Here is a 16,758-nt window from a genome sequence, read left to right on the forward strand (position 1 = left end):
TTTTCCCATCGGTAGAGAAATGGATAAATGAACTAGGTGTAGTTGTCTAAGGGATGACTAAGCAGTGTTTGAAACGAATGAGATCTATGTGCATCAAAGCGGAAAGATCTCAAAAACATAGTGTTACCTGAAAAAGAAAAGTTACAAAGTAACAGCTATAAAATTATTGCATTTATATAAATTTTTTCAAACCCATTAAGCAGTATTATACATTGTAGTAAAAATATAAAAACAAGTCTATGGCCATGCCACCGTGAACACGTCTGATCTCATCTGATCTCGGAAGCTAAGCAGGGTCCGGCCAAGTACCAGGGTTGGTACTTGGATGGGAGACCACCTAGGAAGACCAGGTGCTGTAGGCATTATATATATATACACACACACACAGATACATACATACATGTAAATGAGTCCTAGAAAGTCCCCACCCATTCATGGTGGCTGCTGGTTCCGTGAAGCAACAGACAGAGGAAGTCAGAGGGAAGGTCAACTTCATCTTTTTCTACTTTCGAGTAACCTGAAGAATTAATGACAAAATGCTAACATTTGTTTATTTGGAGTGGTAGATACCTGAAGATTGAGAACCTGAGCCAGTCAAGCAAAGATCTGAAGGAAGTGTGATCCAGGCCCCCAAACAGCTGGGCAAAGGCCCTGAGGTAAGCGTGGCATGTTCCAGGAACAGCAGAGGCCTGATAGCGGAAGAGGAGGAATGAGGTTGGTAAGGAATTTTAGATATTACAAAGGCAAGTAGTATGACAGATTTTGGAAATGGATGGACATGAGCTGGGAGAAGAGGGACAATGAAGGGCTAACGAGGCCCTGAAACCAGCTCAGAACAAGAAAATACACAACCAGTTATCAGGCAGGCTTGCGAAGCCTCCCTCATTCCCCCAAGGTCAGAAGCCAGACAGACAGGCAAACAAACGAACAAAAATCTCCTTGTGCCTGGTACCTTCCTTATCCTCTCCCCGCCGTTCCTCACTTCTCCTGGTCAGTTAACTGCAAATGACCATTATATGACTGTGCTCTGGGGGCACTCAACTGGTATAGGCAAAATTAGTTAACTGGGCATGCACCTACCCTCAGAATTTCCAGGGTACAGGCCCCAGCTTGGAGTAGGAGGGTCTAAGGGAGGGGCAGAAAATTCATGCCATTTGAGATTGGAGGAACAGAGGGTAAAAAAAGGAACCCTATGGCCCATATAAACTCTGACCCTCAGCTTCTCAGGGCCCTCGATCCTCTACTGAGGTGCCTGCTTGGACTTCTCCCAAGTGTACTCTGCTTGCTTGCTTGCTTTACTTAATGAAATCGCGTCTGCTTCTGCTTGCTACTCTTTGCCTGCTGTCTTTCTTCTCCAAGCATCAGACCTCCACATAAATATTTCGTGGGGGATCCAAGGACTGAGCCCATGACCCCCACAATGCAGACACTTCATTGCTGGTAACAAGTTTATCAAATTTATACTGTAAAACATCATTCCAGTTGGGCACATTTTTATTAACTATTAGAGCTGGGTGATTAACAGATACATGGGGGGCGGTACTGTATTAATCTCTTCTTTTGTGTGTGTTTGAAATTTTCCAGAAAGACTTTGAAAATAGTTATCAACACTACCTCTGACTTCTGTGAGGAAAATGGACTGTGGGTGGGGGCAAACAGGGAGGCAGGGAGGCCAATGAGAAGGCTGCTGCAGGGTGAGAGGAAACGGTGAGTGGGACCAGAGTGGCAGAGGTGGAGGAAAGAGGCCACAAATTTTGCTGATAGACAGAATGTGGAAGAGGAAAAACATGGTTTCGGCTGAGCTCCCAGGTGCACAGTGGCTCAGAGGTATCTGCCTAGATGGGAGGCCAAGGGATTTGGGAATGTGGGAAAAGGGAGCTGTGTTTCGGCATGTCGCCAGAGACCTGTGGCCTCCAAGGGAAGATGTCAGGTGCATAAGTCCAGAGTTCACAGGAGAGTCAGGGCTAGGAGTCACTTCTTTAGGAATGACTGGTATATAAATAGTATTTAAAACCTCGGGACTAGATGAGATCACCTAGAAAGTGGGTGTTGATAGAGAAGAAAGGGCCCAGGACTGAGCCTGATGGATCTCCTACCTTGAGGTGGAGGAGAGAGGGGAGGGGAGAGGAGAGGAGAGGAGAGACGGAAGGAGCAGCTTCTAGGGTAAGAGGAACCAGAAGAAAAGGAAATTTCTTTCTCTCTTATCCCCTCTTATCCCCTAAAATCCCACAACTTATCAACCCAGATCAGCCCTTTCATGGCAGCCCTTGACCCTGATCAAGACTCCAGCTCTCGCCTAAATAATTGCAACAGCCTCGGAACCTGCGGTCTGTCCACTCTTCCCACCGCCTTCTGGAGCCATCTTCATAAAATGCAGATCAGATGCCGTAACTCCCCATGGTTCATTCAGTGTTAGAAACCAAGTCCCAGCCTAGTGACCACACTCCTTGTGGCCTGGGTCCTGCACACCTGTGTATAAGACAGGCACACGCATTCACATATACCGAGGAGCAGGAGCTGTGGCTTGCACCAATAGCCATTCCCCTCCCCCCTTCCTTAAGGCAGCCTTCCCTTTCCACACAGGAGCCTGGAAGTACCAGACCACACTTTCCCAGTCTCTGGGGCTTCTGGAAAAATACCACCACCATCCCCCAAATAAAAAGGGAGAGACCAGGAGACAGGGCCCATCCCTAGCCTGCTTTGGGGCTTTATATGTGGAGCACACACGAATGCTTGAGGGGTTGCCACCATCTTGTGACCAGAAGTTACTGACAGAGCAAACACAGCATGGCACACGAGAGAATGGAACTTGGGTCCTTGGTAAAATCAGTGGGCCACTGGGCCAGCCTTGGTACTTCCAGTGGCCAACCATTGGATTTCTTGTAAGAAGAAATGGCAAACCCTTAATATTTAAACCACCCTAGGGTGGGTTTTCCATTCTTGCACTCAGAAGTATCCACCTGACACCACGTCCTCGCATAAGCACACGCCTCTCCTCAGCCACCCGGAGCCCTTGGGCATTGGCTTGGACGTCTGTGAGACTGTAAAAGACAATAGCTTTGAAACATGAACTGATGCTTTTGCTACCACTCCTCACCCCAAAACTATTTTCTGTTACCCAATCTTTCCCCTATTTTGGCAACAGCTTGACGGGGTGGTATCCACTGCTCTCAAGGAGGATCATTTTCAGTAAAAGACATAGAAAAGCTTTTGATTTCCAAAGCTTAGGACTTGAGTGGACTGAGGATTAGAGGAAACAAAAACACTTGATGAGTCAGAGAAAAGCTTCTTTCCCCAAAGCTAGCACCGGTTCCTGGGCTCTGGAGGGAAAGGAATCGAGTGGGCTGTGGAAAGAGAAGTTGGTGGGGTCTCGGAGGAGCAGAACAGCACAGGAAGCCACCAGCCCCCACTAGTGTTCCCCCAGCAAGTCTCATCCTCCATAAGGCCCAGGAGCCATCACTGTAGGAGCCACGTTGGTGCCCACAAACTGTATATATAGCCCCTGTTGCTGAGCTGGACATCACTGAGGGGCTATGAGGACAGATACGCAGGCCCCCAAGGACCCCCACCAGGTCCTCTCCTGGTGTAACCCACGCCACTTTCCGATAGTTCAACAGGGCTATCCACCTTATTTGAAGGGTTATTCCTCACTGTGAACATCTCCACAGCACCCACCCAGGCCTACCCCAAACAAAGGAGTGGTCCTGGACACCCAGAGGAAGGATGGTGGCTTAGAACGCAAAGCCTGCACATGGATACTGAAGAGATAGTGAACAGAGCTTAAACAGGAGAACACACCCCTCCTTCACCTCCCCTACTAGCCCAGGTCAGAGTGGGGGCTGTTTCTGACTCATCTCTGTGACTCCAGTGCCCAACCCAGGGCCTGGCAAACAGTAAATGCACAATAAATATTTATTGGCCTAAATGGAATATGACACTGCAGAGATGGGGCCCACACAGTCAGCTGGCTGAGCTAGTCACCATCCCCAGTCTTCCTCTGCCCACTCACCTTCCAGTGATGACTCAGGAGTGGCCATTTGACCCATTCTGGTCAATAGGATGAAAAAGAAGTCATGGGGCGGGGCTTCTAATAAAGCTTTTGTGATGATGAATAGACTCCCTAGCTTTTTGCCCTTTCCCTTTAGTCCTGTCCAGAGGGTACCATCTATGAAAAGGTGACAGCCATGAGGACAAAGGCCTCCATGCAAAAGGTGGCAGAGAGGGAAGATGACCAGAATCTGGGATCCTTGATGGCATAACTGAGCCCCAGACCATACTGACCAGTTTCAGCTTCCTTTATTAAACCAGTAAATCTCTCTTAGTCACTGCTATGCAGGTGTTATTTGCAGCTGAATACACATATTCACCATACATCTTTGGACTAAGTCAGATTTGGGTTTAGATCTTGGCCGCTGACAGCTGAAATCTAGGTCTCCTCCACTCCCTCAAAACTGCTCTTGCCAAAGTCATTGTATTAAGGGAAATGACAAAGCTATTACAATAGACAAATTCTGAAATCACAGTGGCTTAGCACAATGAAAGTTTCTCTTTTTCATGTTGTTAACCTACAAATAAAAGGCCAAAGCGAGAAGCAACAAGCATTTGAGATCCAAAAGAATAGCTATGCAAGAAGCTGTCACTACATGAAACATCTACAAGAATTTTTTTGAGTGTATTTGATTCAAACTGGTAATATATGCCAGGGAGCAAGATCTCAAATGATTCCCAGAATGGCAATTTGCAGGATTTTTTATGCATTTGAGATTAAGGAGGGAACTAAGGCAGATTACATCTAGGTGGGAGAAAGCAAGATGAGTGAGGACTGAATTATAGGTTAGTTAAGATTATGTGCCCTCCTGAGGGTGGTCACACTTTAGAAGGAGGAGTCTGAAAGGGGGCATTTCAAAGGTGTGTTAACCTACCAACATGAACAGGACTTGCTTAAGGCAAAGGTAAGCCTTTTACTGAAAAAAATTACATGCCGGGTGTGACTACCTACCATGACCTACCCAGTTAGGAATTTATGCTCAGATCACTCTGTGAGGTTATTTTCCATAGAAACGCCCCCTTTTTTATGTCCACAAAGCTATTATACACTGATTTAGACAGACACTCAGTGTTCCAAATAGGAAGTGAAGGCAAGGTATATTTATGAGAAAGTAAAAGGGAATAATTATACGAACAGAAGGAAGGAACTTCTATAGGTGCAGATAAGCTAACATAACGATGCTAATTCTAAAGAATGTCTTTAATTATCAGCCCAGTAGTTATAATGTCTGCTTTGCTGTTAGCTTCGCAAACAGTTGTTTGGAATGCAATGTTGCTTTAGGCCCAGTACAAAGATTATTTTGCCTAGTTTTAACATTCCAAAAGTTTGAGAACTAAGACATGCAAGGCAATTCCTCTGGGATGGCAGGTCCAACTTCAAAAAGTAGCTCCATTTATATTAGTTTTCACAATGTTACAGTCCAATGCAGATTGGTGGGTAGGGCACGGCTCCACACAATCATTTAGGGTCCCAGACTCCTTCATCTTATAGCCCCACTGTCCTCTGGGTGCCTGGACCCCAGTTCCACAGAGGTCATACAGGAGGTGTTTATGGTCCAGGTCTGGAAATGGAACACTTCACCCCTTTTAAAAAAACAACATTCGACCAAGTAAATTTGAAGATCTAATTGGTTTTTTAAAGTGCTTCATGAATTGGGCAGCATTCTATCTAGCAACTAAAGGAGCACTTTGAGGAGTTGTACAAAAGGGAAAATTTTTGTAGGCGGAAAGAAGATGGAACTAAGAAGTTAAAAGAGTGGATTATTTCAGGCAGGACACCTTTCCTTAGGGGAAGGCAGGGGGTTTTATCAGGCAGATTACTAGTGTCCATCAGGAAATTTCAGACTGATTGGTTTCAAATTCTACTCTTGAAAGAGGCTGAACCTGCAGTTAGGTTAGTTGTTAAGTTTTGGGTTGGTGACGTGAGTTAGCAAAAGCAACTCCATTTTGGCCTGCTGTTTCTTTTTTCAACACCCTCGTACACGTTCTATAGGCGAGAATTCAGCCAGATGGCCACATCTACATGCAAAGGAGGCAGGAATACACAGTCTAACTTGGGAAGAAGAGGCAAACTTGGCAACTGGTGTATAGTAGCAGGGTCCATCTAGGCCACCAAAGACCTCCACATCTCTATATCCAATGCTTACTTCTTAAGCTTCATTTTATACCACCTCTCAGCAATATTGGGCAATGTTGGCCATCCTCCATCTTTTAGAAATTTTCTGTTCTTGGCATCCTTACTAACTTTTTCTGGGTTTTCTCCAACACTCTTAGACACTCCTCTTTCACACTGAGCCCTCTCATCTTCTCTCCCTGCACAATCTCACCTTTACAAGCTGCCTCAATCACCACCAGCTATACTCATGACCCTGAATCTGTCTGCAGCCAGACCTCTCCTGAGCTCAAGACTCTGCATCAAACAGCCTCCTGGACATCTTCATGTAGATACCTCAAACTCAACACCCCCAAACTGTTAATATCCTCTTAGCCCCAAACCTGCTCTGCCTCCTGGGTTCCCCTGCTGTGAATGGCACCACCATCAACCCAGTGGCTCAAGCAGAAATCTGGCACCACTCCTAACATCTTGGTTCCCCATGCCACACTACTTCAGACATCACAGCCCTGTCACTTCTACCTCCTAAACATCTCTGAACTTCATCGACTCTTCTCCATGGCCATGACCTCTACCCAAGTTCATGCTGTGAAAAGAATATAGTCATGCACCACTTAATGACAGGGATATGCTCTGAGAAATGTGTCCTTAGCCAATTTTGTCATTGTGTGAACATCATAGAATGTATTATACAAACCTAGATGATATAGCTTACTACACACCTAGTCTATATGGTATACCACAATAGTATATGGGGTCCATTGTTGATGAAAATGTCATTATGTGGCACATGGCTATAAATAGGGCCCCTTCAAAATGGAGTTGAAGCTGCCATCCCAGAGGAACTGCTTTGCACATCTTATGCCTCAAACCTTTGGAATGTTAAAACTGGGCAAAATAACCTTCGTACTGGATCTAAAGCAGCATTGCAAACCAAACAACTGTTTGCAAAGCTAACAAGAAAGCAGACATCATGACTACCAGAATGAAAATTGAAGCTGTTCTTTAGAATTAGCATCACTACATTAGCTTCCTTGTACCTATAGAAATTCCTCCCCTCTGTTCAAGTAATTATTCCCCTTTCCTTTCTCATAAATACCCTGTGTCTTCACCTCCCAATCGGAACACTATTTGAGTTTCTGCCAGACTTTTATACACTTTGATACTATTATGAAAACAGCTCCAAAGAGCCCAGGAAGAGGAGGGCCAAGGATTTTGCGGCTCAGTGGCTGGTGGTGGAGGGGCAGACTGCCAGCGCTTTCCTTTGATTGGGTATCTTTTTTTTTCTTTTTTCTTTTTTTTTTTTTTAAGAGAAAGCCAGTCATCGAGGGTGGTGGAGGCGGTGTCATCGCCGTACAGGCCCCGCCCCGAGTTCCAGCGCCCACCCCCCCTCACACACCCCCCACACACCCCCGCGGCTCACATTGGCGGTGAGTCCCTAGCCTCCTCCCCACCACAATAGAGATCTTTCCTATCTGGAAGCCCGATCACCGATCACCGCAGCTGGGGATGAGGAAGTCGGGACTGGCCGGCCCCCCGCAGGAACATCCCTTCCCCACGGCTGAACTCCAGGTGTCCAGTCTCTCCCTTTTTGTGCTAAGTGTCTCCGCTGGTGAAATGGGATTGCGCTGGTGGCCTAGAGAGGCCGCATCCTGACAACCTATGCTGGGCATGGCAGGTGGCGGGGAAGGGGGTGGAATGGAGATTAAAATGAGTTTCAGGACAAGGAAGCCTGTTACCGCAGGATGATGGCTCAGGAGGAGGGCCGGAGCCTGTCCGAGGTGCGGGTGAGGGTCGGAGCCTCACATGGCATCACCGACCTGGCCCACTTCTGTGACTGCTGGGCTCGGGACTATGACAAGGTAAACCAGCTGGAGTCCTCACATCTGCCTTCCTTGCTTGCCCAGCCTCAATTTTCCTATCTATACCATGGAAATAGATAGCCTTGTATCCTAGGGCAGCTTCTGAGAATGAAGTGAATGAAGCCTGGGCACAACCTTCCAGTTCTGACTCCTCTTAGACGAGCTCCTCTTCCGCCTACCCACAGCAGCCTTGCCCTCTGACGAGCCTCATCTCTGCACAGTGGAAGCCCCTAGAGATCAGGCGCCAAGACCTCTCCACTCTGGGACTGCAGTCCACACAGAAGGGCTGCCTGGAGGAGGTGCCATTGAGGGATTACTGTAGACTAAGCAGAGAGCCCTGCCTTGGCCAGCAGAGCATATCCTAGCATCTGGCTGGTGGCTGATTCTCCAGTCCTTGGCCCCTTGGCAGAGGACAGCACCTCACGTCTGGGTCTCGTTTCGCTGCAGTCTCGGCAGGTCCCAGACTGCCAGCTCCCCCACACACACACATAGCTTCGCCTGACTGACTCCTAAGCCACCCACATGGAGGTCCCCCAAACACTGGGGCACTGCGTAGCGGTTGGCTTAGTACTCTGTCCCTAGGATGTGGCCGTCCTGCGGTACCATGCCCCTCGCCTTGCAGTGGACTGCCTTACACAAGCCCTTTCAGGCCCACCCCACACCGCCCTGATCCTAGACGCGGCCTGTGGCACTGGCCTGGTGGCTGCCGAGGTGAGGCCTCTCTAGATCCCCTGCCCTCTCTTCGGTCCCTCACTGGCTCAAATTTCCTGCCGCTCCTGGCCCTAGAAATCTGCCTCTCCCCTCAGACTCACTAGTTCCAAATACTTGGGGTATATCCACTGCAGGGCCCACTGCCCTCCCTGAGGTGCAAGGACCCAGCTGGGAGGTGGCAGATGTGAACCGTGACTGTGTCCTCCACCCCAGCTGCAGGCTCAGGGCTTCCTCCAGCTACATGGGGTGGATGGGAGCCCAGGGATGCTGGAACAGGCCCAGGCCCGTGGTCTCTACCAGCGCCTCAGCCTCTGCACCCTGGGCCAGGAGCCTCTGCCTAGCCCCGAAGGTACTTCCCCTCCCACTCCGACACCCCAAGGCCCACCCTCTAACCAAGTGCACCTTGACAGAACCCCTTTGTCTTGCCAAGTCTCCATCCCCCTTGCTAATCCCTCCACAAGCCCCCTCCCACACTGAGCCCCCATTCCCTTCTGAGCACCCCAATGCCTCTGTGAGCCCTCTATCCCATGATCTGACTTCAGTCCAGGACTAGGCCAGACCTGCCACATCCCCCACGGGATCTGGGTGCTGCAGACACTAGCGGCTGGCCCGGTCCCTCCCCAGGGCCCACCATGGGCACTGTCCTCCAGGGTGGTCTGAGGCCACGCTGGAGACAAACTACCACACCACATCCACACACCCCACGCAGGGACCTTTGATGCGGTGCTAACGGTGGGTGCCCTCAGTGATGGCCAAGTGCCCTGCAGTGCGATACCTGAGCTCCTCTGAGTTACCAAGTCAGGTGAGAAGCAGCCCGCCCAACCCCACACACATCTTCCCTTCTCCACACCCACAGACACAAGCCTCAGAACCCCTGAGGCCAAGCAAGGGACAGGGTCCTGCCCAGGGTCACATAGCCTAGCCTAGGATCCCAGGCACCAGCTGCTGACCCAGGCAAACAGGCAGGGAAGACAGGTGGCCCCTTGCCTGTTATCTGTTAAGCAATCTGAAGCAACTCCACTCTCTGTCCTCTGTTCCACACCTGTAAGCAGAATGACATAGTCCCTTCTGAGTAGGATTGCAGTGAGAATTGGGTGAAATAATGTCTCTAAGTTCTCTAATGTCTATTAGTCCTGGCACATAGTAGGGGCTCAGTTCAGTTGCCCTATCCTCTATCTTCCTCACAAATTCATGGATGGCTATTAGGTGAGTCTCTTTCTTTTTCCTGGTCTTGGTTTTCTCATCTGCGAAATGGGATTGATTATTGAACTCCTACTGTGTGCCTCGCCTGTCCCTGCCTCTGCTCTGGGGAGAAAGTACACACTCTGCTTGCTGGGCTCTCGATTACCAGCCCACCACATCCCAGGAAGGGACCAGATGAAAAAGACTGGCCCGAGATGGGCCCACAAGGGCTGCGAGTGCTCAATGCTCCAATATTTCAGAGAAGAGAGTCATTTCCCAGGGCTGGGATGGGCAGTGAGGGCAGTGCACACAGGGTCACAGCCTAAGTGAAGTCACAGGCAGAAAGGAGAGTGGTGGAGCCTGAGGATCATGAGGCACTGACCTAGCTAGAGGATAGGATCAGGAAGCCCGAAGTTGCCCCTATCCCAGCAAGGTCATATCTTCTCCCTTTCCCCCTCACCCCCACTGGGCCCGGCAGGGGCCTTCTACACTTCATCTGTAAAATGGGGCTACTGTGCCAACCCTGCCCCTCAGGAGAGCTCTGCCTATTAAATGAGTCCCAGAAGAGGTGACACGACTTTGGCTCTGCAGTTCTCTCACCTCAGGAAAGAGTGACATTGTCCCTGTGGAGGACAGAAATAAGAAGAAACAGGACAGAAAGGGCCCCGGGGCACTCTGAGTTGTCCTTGAGCCAGGCATAATAGGGCTATAGATGTGACTTTATGACTCCTCCCAGGGTGGTGGCCCTCTCACCTCTAACTCACCTATCAGAAGACTCACATTCCCAAATCTGGGCCTTAGCCAAATACTGACATGTCCAGGACTCAATGTCCTCATCTCTAAAGGGATTGAAACACAGAGCTCAGGGCGTGGGCTGGAGGCTGCCCATGAACAGAGGTGGCGATAATTCCTCCAGATGGGGCCGTGGGAAGAAATCTTCATGGAAGAGGAGGTTCGGAGCTGGGCCTTCAGGATAAACAGGATTCGGAGGGGTGGAGAATGGAAAAAGGACATTCCAGGCCAAGGGCAGGGATAGCCTGAGCAAAGGACAGGAGGTGGGACCCGAAAGGTGAGCAAACCAACCTGGCTGCCCAGACAAAGCTGGGACAGAGATGGGGAGATGGCAGGTGGCCCATTCCCCAAGGCTGGGTGTTCTCATCTGTCCTCCCTCCTAGAATCCTCAACACTTCACCAGGGTTCTGGGCACATACTGTTTCCTGTGTGCGGGCTTCAGCCTCTAACAAATGAAAGGCTTGAACAAGGTGTTTCCAAAGGTTAGGCCAGTTCTAATTTTTTCATAATTTCCTGAAACCAGTTTTTAAAGTGTTCCTGTTCCTGCCACAACACAGTGGTCCTGCCCCTCAACGACGCACAGCCCAGGCCTCTAGCCCTGCCCTGCCCACCTCCGCAGCGGAAATCAGAAACGTACAGTCTTCCTGTGCACAAGTCCCATTTATTGTAGAAAATAACAGTAATTACCGTGACAAATAGATCTTAAATAAAAAAAAAAAAACCCAAAAGTCCCAAGAAAAAACCCCAAAGCCTTCCGGGAAGAAAGCCAAAAAAAAAACCGCCCAGTCCCCGACCCCCCTGTTTGCCTCAGGCTGACCAATGACCTTCACAGGGACAGCAGATCCAGAAGTGGCCATGAGAGGCCCAGGGTACTTCTGCTGAGGCTTCTGTCTCAGAGCCCTGGGAAGGGGTACAGGTAGCCAAGGCCACCTCTATAGCTGCCTCCCCCACAACTACCCAAACCAGTTTGTAGCAGCTTCACCCTCCCTTCTAAACCTGTCTGTCAACTCTGTGTCAACTCTGTGCTCCACAGGCAGGTGGATGAGAGAGGCCCCAGCCTTTCTCATGGTCACAGGTTTCCACAGGATCCAGGCAAAGGGGGTGGGGAAGATCAAAGAAGGGAACAGTGGCCAACAAGGGTATGGGCTGGGCATCCACTCAGAGGCAGTGCCCAAGTAGAGTCAGGGCTGAGCTGTCCTGGCCAGCAAGAGCCAGCTCCCCACTCCACTGCCACACCCTACTGCTGCCACAGGCCTGTATCCGCCGGCCATTCAGAGGAGGGTGCCTCGGAAGTCTCTTTCAGTTCATCCTTGCTGGTGTAAAGAAGGCCTTGGGAAGGTGTCCGAGAGGGCCAGTAAGGGCTGAGGGCTGCCGGCCAACTGCCTGGCTCAGTTCCTGCTTGCCCAGCCCCCAGCAGCCTGTGGCAGGGCCATCCTGGGGTCACAGGCCGAGCTGAGCTCAGTCCCAGGAAAAACAAAGCCGACAGGGAGAGCTGAAGGGCGGTACCTTACACGTAGTTGCTGGTGGGGGCCGAGCGAGCGGCAGAGTACTTGGCCGAGTAGGGCTTGTCAGTGCGGGGTGGGCAATTGCAGCAAAGCAAGGCGCCACCGAGCATCATCAGGCCCGCGGCTGCCCAGCCCACGTAGAGCGAGGCGCCCATCTCCCTCTTCTGGCCAGAGGCCACCAGCGGGTTGTAGAAGTCGCGGATTATGGTGTTGGCCGTCCAGGACACGGGCACCATCACCAGCAAGCCAGCCAGCAGGAACACCACGCCCGCCACGATCATGGTCTTGGCTTTGGCGCTCTCGTCCTCCATGCAGTTGGTGCACTTGCCACCCACCACAGACAGCAGCACACCCAGCACAGCCAAGATGATGCAGACAACCATGAGGGCCCGGGCCGCCTGCAGGTCCTGCGGCAGCGCCAGCAACGAATCGTATACCTTGCACTGCATCTGGCCAGTGCTCTGCACCACGCAGTTCATCCACAGGCCCTCCCAGATGGTCTGGGATGTGACGATGTTGCTGCCGATGAAGGCTGTCACCCGCCACATGGGCAGCGCACAGCTCAGTATGGCTCCCAGCCAGCCCAGCACGGCCAGAGCAATGCCCATCACCTGTAGCCCCATGGAGGCCATGGCTCAGCGTCTGCTGGGGTCTAGAACCTGGAAGTCTGTGGAGATCCGACCCTGGGGGCTATAGAAATCCGAGTGCTGAGGATGGACACTCAGTGTCCGCAGGGAGGCCTTTCACTACAAGTCCGGAGGCAAAGCCAGTTGGAACAGCCACTGAGTGTCTCTCCCAACGATCAGAAGCACAAGCCCAGTGAGTGTGACTAGACCTGTTCCTTCCTGATGACAGCTACCACTTGCTCTCAAGCTAGAGCTTGGGGCGGTTATAAGTCTCTTCAGAGGGGCGGGAGCAGAGGGAGGTGTTTCAGTCCCTGAGGCCTGCCCCTGACCAGTTTCTCTGGATTCCTGAGCCCAGGCCAACAAAGACACTTTAAGGCCCCAGCCCTGGGCCCCTTAGTCACAATCTCAAAGGAAACTGCCCTCTCTCCCTGCCCCCAGGCCCATGCTGAGGTCAGCCGGGAGACAGACACTGAGTCACAGCCCATGGACATGCACGGGGCAGGGGGACAGCCAGGCCCGGCCAGGTTCAGGGCCTGAAAACCAGGGTCCCTACGCCCTACGGCTCCCTCATTCCAGGCTTGGGTGGGTGGACAGGGGTGGGGATTCTCAGAAAGACCATCTCAGGATGAAGTCCTAGGAAGGTCAAAGAGTAGCCCCACCTTGATTACTGTTGTTGTGTCTTTATCAACCTCATCACTGGCCCAATCACTACTATTAAGATTTTCATCATCCATGCATTTGCCTTACCAGCAGTGTCGGCATTAGCCTGATGAAGTCCAGTTTGAGGGAACAAGGAGCAGGGAGCTGGGAGTCCTGGGTCCCTCATCTGCCCTTCCCATCTCTCACCACCACCAGTTTCCAGACCTGCCAGAGGAGGGGAACCTGGAGGTGATGCCCGTCTGGCTAAACAAAGAAGGAAGCCTGTCCTCCATCATGGGAGTTTCAGCCAATGAGCCCCGTTCCTGCCCCGTTCCTGCCGGGACTGAGCCTGCTTGGCCGGAACTGGGTGGGGAAGGTCATGAAGAGCAAGCCATGGGCCAGTCCCTGGGGACATCAGCCCAGCAAACAGATGTTTACTCTGTGAAGACACACAGAGAGGGAGTCAATAAAGCCAGGATGGGTGCAAAGTCTCATGAGACTTCGAAGGGGCAAGAGAACTCAGCCTGGGGGGAGGAGGAGTGCTGGATAGGGGGCTTGACCGGGAAGAGACACTGCCTTCTTGGGTTATACTGCAGAGAGCACTGATGACAGAAATCTCCGCGAATGGGTCCTCCTGAAGTTGTGCGAGGTAGCAGGACTGGGTGAAGGAAGATATCCGAGGAGAGAACATTGAGGGCAAAGGTACCTCGAGATGGGGAAACGCAGCTCTCTGGGAACCAGAGGAATCCAGTCTGATGAGAGACTGTGGTAATGGGGGAGGGGCTGGAGTGACAGAGCCAGAAATTTCTGTACCAGTTGTCACAGAACCCAAGCCTGGGGTTGTGCTCAGAGGCACTGGGATGAGCAAGGGTACTGGATGCAAGGCTGAGAGGTGTCCACACACCATTTAGAAAGGTGCCACTGGAAACAGGGTAGAAGTGAAAGCAGGGCTGAGGTGCCAGAATCTAGAAGGACCTGGTTCAGGGCAGGGAGCGAAGGGGACCTAGAGGGAAGGGGCATTACAGGGGTGAGAGAAAGTGGCTGGAGCTCATCCCAGCTGGATCAAGGGAACTCCTCTCCTTCCATATGGCCACTAAGTGTCTCTCTCCCTGCCACCATGGAGAGAGGGGGTACTCAGGGGCCAGGACTCCAAAAAGTTCCTGAGCCCCCAGCATTTTTCAGCACTGCCCTTAGCACCATGGGGTGGCTGTGTGTCTGATTCCAACCAAGACGTGATCTTCCTGCAAGAGAACCATCAAGCATTTGCGATTTAGGTTGAAGCCATCTGTGAGCCCTCGGCACATGAGAGGTGTTTGAGACAGGTGTGTTGACTGCCTAATGAAGCGTGGGCTGGCTGGGACACTCTAGCATACTGGAGAAGTCGAGTAAACACATATCTGTCTCCTCTGCTAGGCTGGGGCTCCTGGAAGACAGAAACAATGTCTTATTCGACCTCAGAACTCCATGCAGGGGTTGACACATAGTAGGTGCTCAATTAATGCTCAAGGGGCCCAATAACACAGGAGGCATTCTCCAGGTTTCCTGTGCCTTCCTGTATTCCTTCATGCCTTGCCCTGCCACAGGTACTCACACCAATGCAAACAGGGATGGTTTCTGCCTGGACCACACCTCCCTGGGGTTTACCTTACAAGGCTATGAGGAACAGCACACAGGGAGGCCTGTGGGCTGAATAGCAGAGATAACTACCCTTTGAGATTGACAGTAAGTGCTTTCCTTCAATGACTTCATCACAGTCTGTCAGTATCAGAGCAGGAACTCTTACTGCCTTTGCACAAATGGGTAAACTGAAGCCCAGGGAGGATGAGGGCTTGCCCAGGACTGGGTGGGCACTCCACCACTGGAGCCTCCTTACCCAGGTGCCCTTTACCCATGTCCCAGCCCTTCGGCAAGCTTTCTGAATATAGAAGTGAGTTAGCTAAGTGGCCAGCTCCCTACTCCCAATCTGCCCCCAACCCCCAACCCTGCCAACTTCCTGTCCTTGTTCTCCTGGGACACAGCCAACTGGCACTTGGAGAAGCAGAAGTGGGGGGAAAGAGAGTACACAGGCCCTAGAACTTTCCAACAGTGACCTAACAGAAGTGACTAAGAAGCTGTCCTTCCCAGCCCGGCCAAGTACAGCAGAGGTGGGTGAGGGCAGGTGCAGGAGGGGCCCAGACAAAGGGCAGGCTCAGGACAGGGGAAGTCTTCAAGGGAGCTCAGGTGTGAAGGAGGAGCAGGAGAGGGATCTTGGGGGACCTGTGAGCAGCTCTGCACTTGAGTGGAGCTGGAGAGATATTTGTTGATGCTGGATTTATCCCAGAAGCCACTGGCTGAGTCACACCCACCTGCTGTAGGAAAAACACCAGTGAAGCCAAGGCACTTTTCCTGTACCCACTCTGGCTCCCTGAGCCCGGCCCTCCCAACAGCTCAGACAGCCTTTTACTGCGACACTTTATAATGTGTCTGCCATTCATCGACTTTTTGGGGGGAGCAGAGAGGGCAGGGTTAGCATTTATTTCTTTTTCTTTATCCCAATATACACTGTATAATCTGATGTATATAAAATTATATTATACATGCTGGGTTTTATGAAGAACAGCCCTCTCCCCAACCAGACCAGTGTGCCCATCCCTTCCTACCTCATAACCATCTTACCAGCCCTGTGACCTTGGGGAGTCTAGTTCCATCTCAGCCTCAACTTCCCTCTATAAAATGAGGATGTGACTGTCCCTCCCCTATCTAAGACAGATATGAAATGAGGCTGAGATGTGAAAAGGCTTTGAGCTGAAAAAGTCAGCACTATGAGGAGTGAGGAGTTCATGGCACAAAGAAGCTACCCTTTGGCTCTGGTCCTGCTCATATCAGGTACACCAGGAGGGAACTAGGACTTCTCAGACTCCTGTCCTCAGCCAAGTCCTTAATCACAACACACATATCTCACACACACACACACACACACACACACACACACACACACTCAAAGTGCCCTCCACCCAGCTCCCTGCACATCCCTAGGAAAGGAGCAAATAAAGTCTCAAATCTAATCCTGAGCTGTTCTGCTGTGTTCTGAGCCCAGGGCCCGTACCTGGCCTGCCAGAGCCCTGCCAGGGCAGCCAGAAGAATCTCAAGTGGGCCAAGCAGATGTGGGTCCCTGGACCTTCACTCCTTATCATCTGCGAATGAGAAGACTAAACCCAGGGGAGCTGGTGCCAACTTAAAGTTACTCCTCTCCACTAAATATAATATTTTGATCCTTACAAAATCAGAATAAAATATTATAA

At 51.1% G+C, this 16,758-nt stretch overlaps 2 protein-coding genes and 1 pseudogene across 2 annotated transcripts; 2 read left to right on the forward strand and 1 right to left on the reverse strand.

Moving 5' to 3' along the window:
- Window positions 1-235: 235 nt before the first annotated feature.
- Window positions 236-362, forward strand: LOC111746581 (annotated as a pseudogene).
- A 7,543-nt stretch (window positions 363-7,905) lies between these two features.
- Window positions 7,906-9,540, forward strand: METTL27 (methyltransferase like 27). The gene is made up of 4 exons (XM_011371675.1): window positions 7,906-8,022; window positions 8,605-8,733; window positions 8,947-9,082; window positions 9,443-9,540. Exons 1-4 carry the CDS (start codon window positions 7,906-7,908, stop codon window positions 9,520-9,522), a joined length of 462 nt encoding a protein of 153 aa, XP_011369977.1. The 3' UTR covers window positions 9,523-9,540.
- Window positions 9,541-11,354: 1,814 nt separating this feature from the next.
- CLDN4 (claudin 4) lies at window positions 11,355-14,821 on the reverse strand. Its single transcript, XM_011371515.2, has one exon. The coding sequence runs from the start codon at window positions 12,842-12,844 to the stop codon at window positions 12,215-12,217; it is 630 nt and encodes a 209-aa protein (XP_011369817.1). The 5' UTR covers window positions 12,845-14,821; the 3' UTR covers window positions 11,355-12,214.
- Between the last annotated feature and the right edge of the window lie 1,937 nt (window positions 14,822-16,758).

Source organism: Pteropus vampyrus, unplaced genomic scaffold, assembly GCF_000151845.1.
Source record: "Pteropus vampyrus isolate Shadow unplaced genomic scaffold, Pvam_2.0 Scaffold193, whole genome shotgun sequence".
NCBI lineage: Eukaryota > Metazoa > Chordata > Mammalia > Chiroptera > Pteropodidae > Pteropus > Pteropus vampyrus.

Bases quoted from the DNA above. Each gene is read 5' to 3' on its own strand.
- METTL27 (XM_011371675.1), top strand. From the start codon at position 7,906: ATGATGGCTCAGGAGGAGGGCCGGAGCCTGTCCGAGGTGCGGGTGAGG. The intron at 8,023-8,604 runs GTAAACCAGCTG...CTCTGTCCCTAG, and splicing joins GGGCTCGGGACTATGACAAG to GATGTGGCCGTCCTGCGGTA. The intron at 8,734-8,946 runs GTGAGGCCTCTC...CCTCCACCCCAG, and splicing joins CTGGCCTGGTGGCTGCCGAG to CTGCAGGCTCAGGGCTTCCT.
- CLDN4 (XM_011371515.2), bottom strand. From the start codon at position 12,844: ATGGCCTCCATGGGGCTACAGGTGATGGGCATTGCTCTGGCCGTGCTG.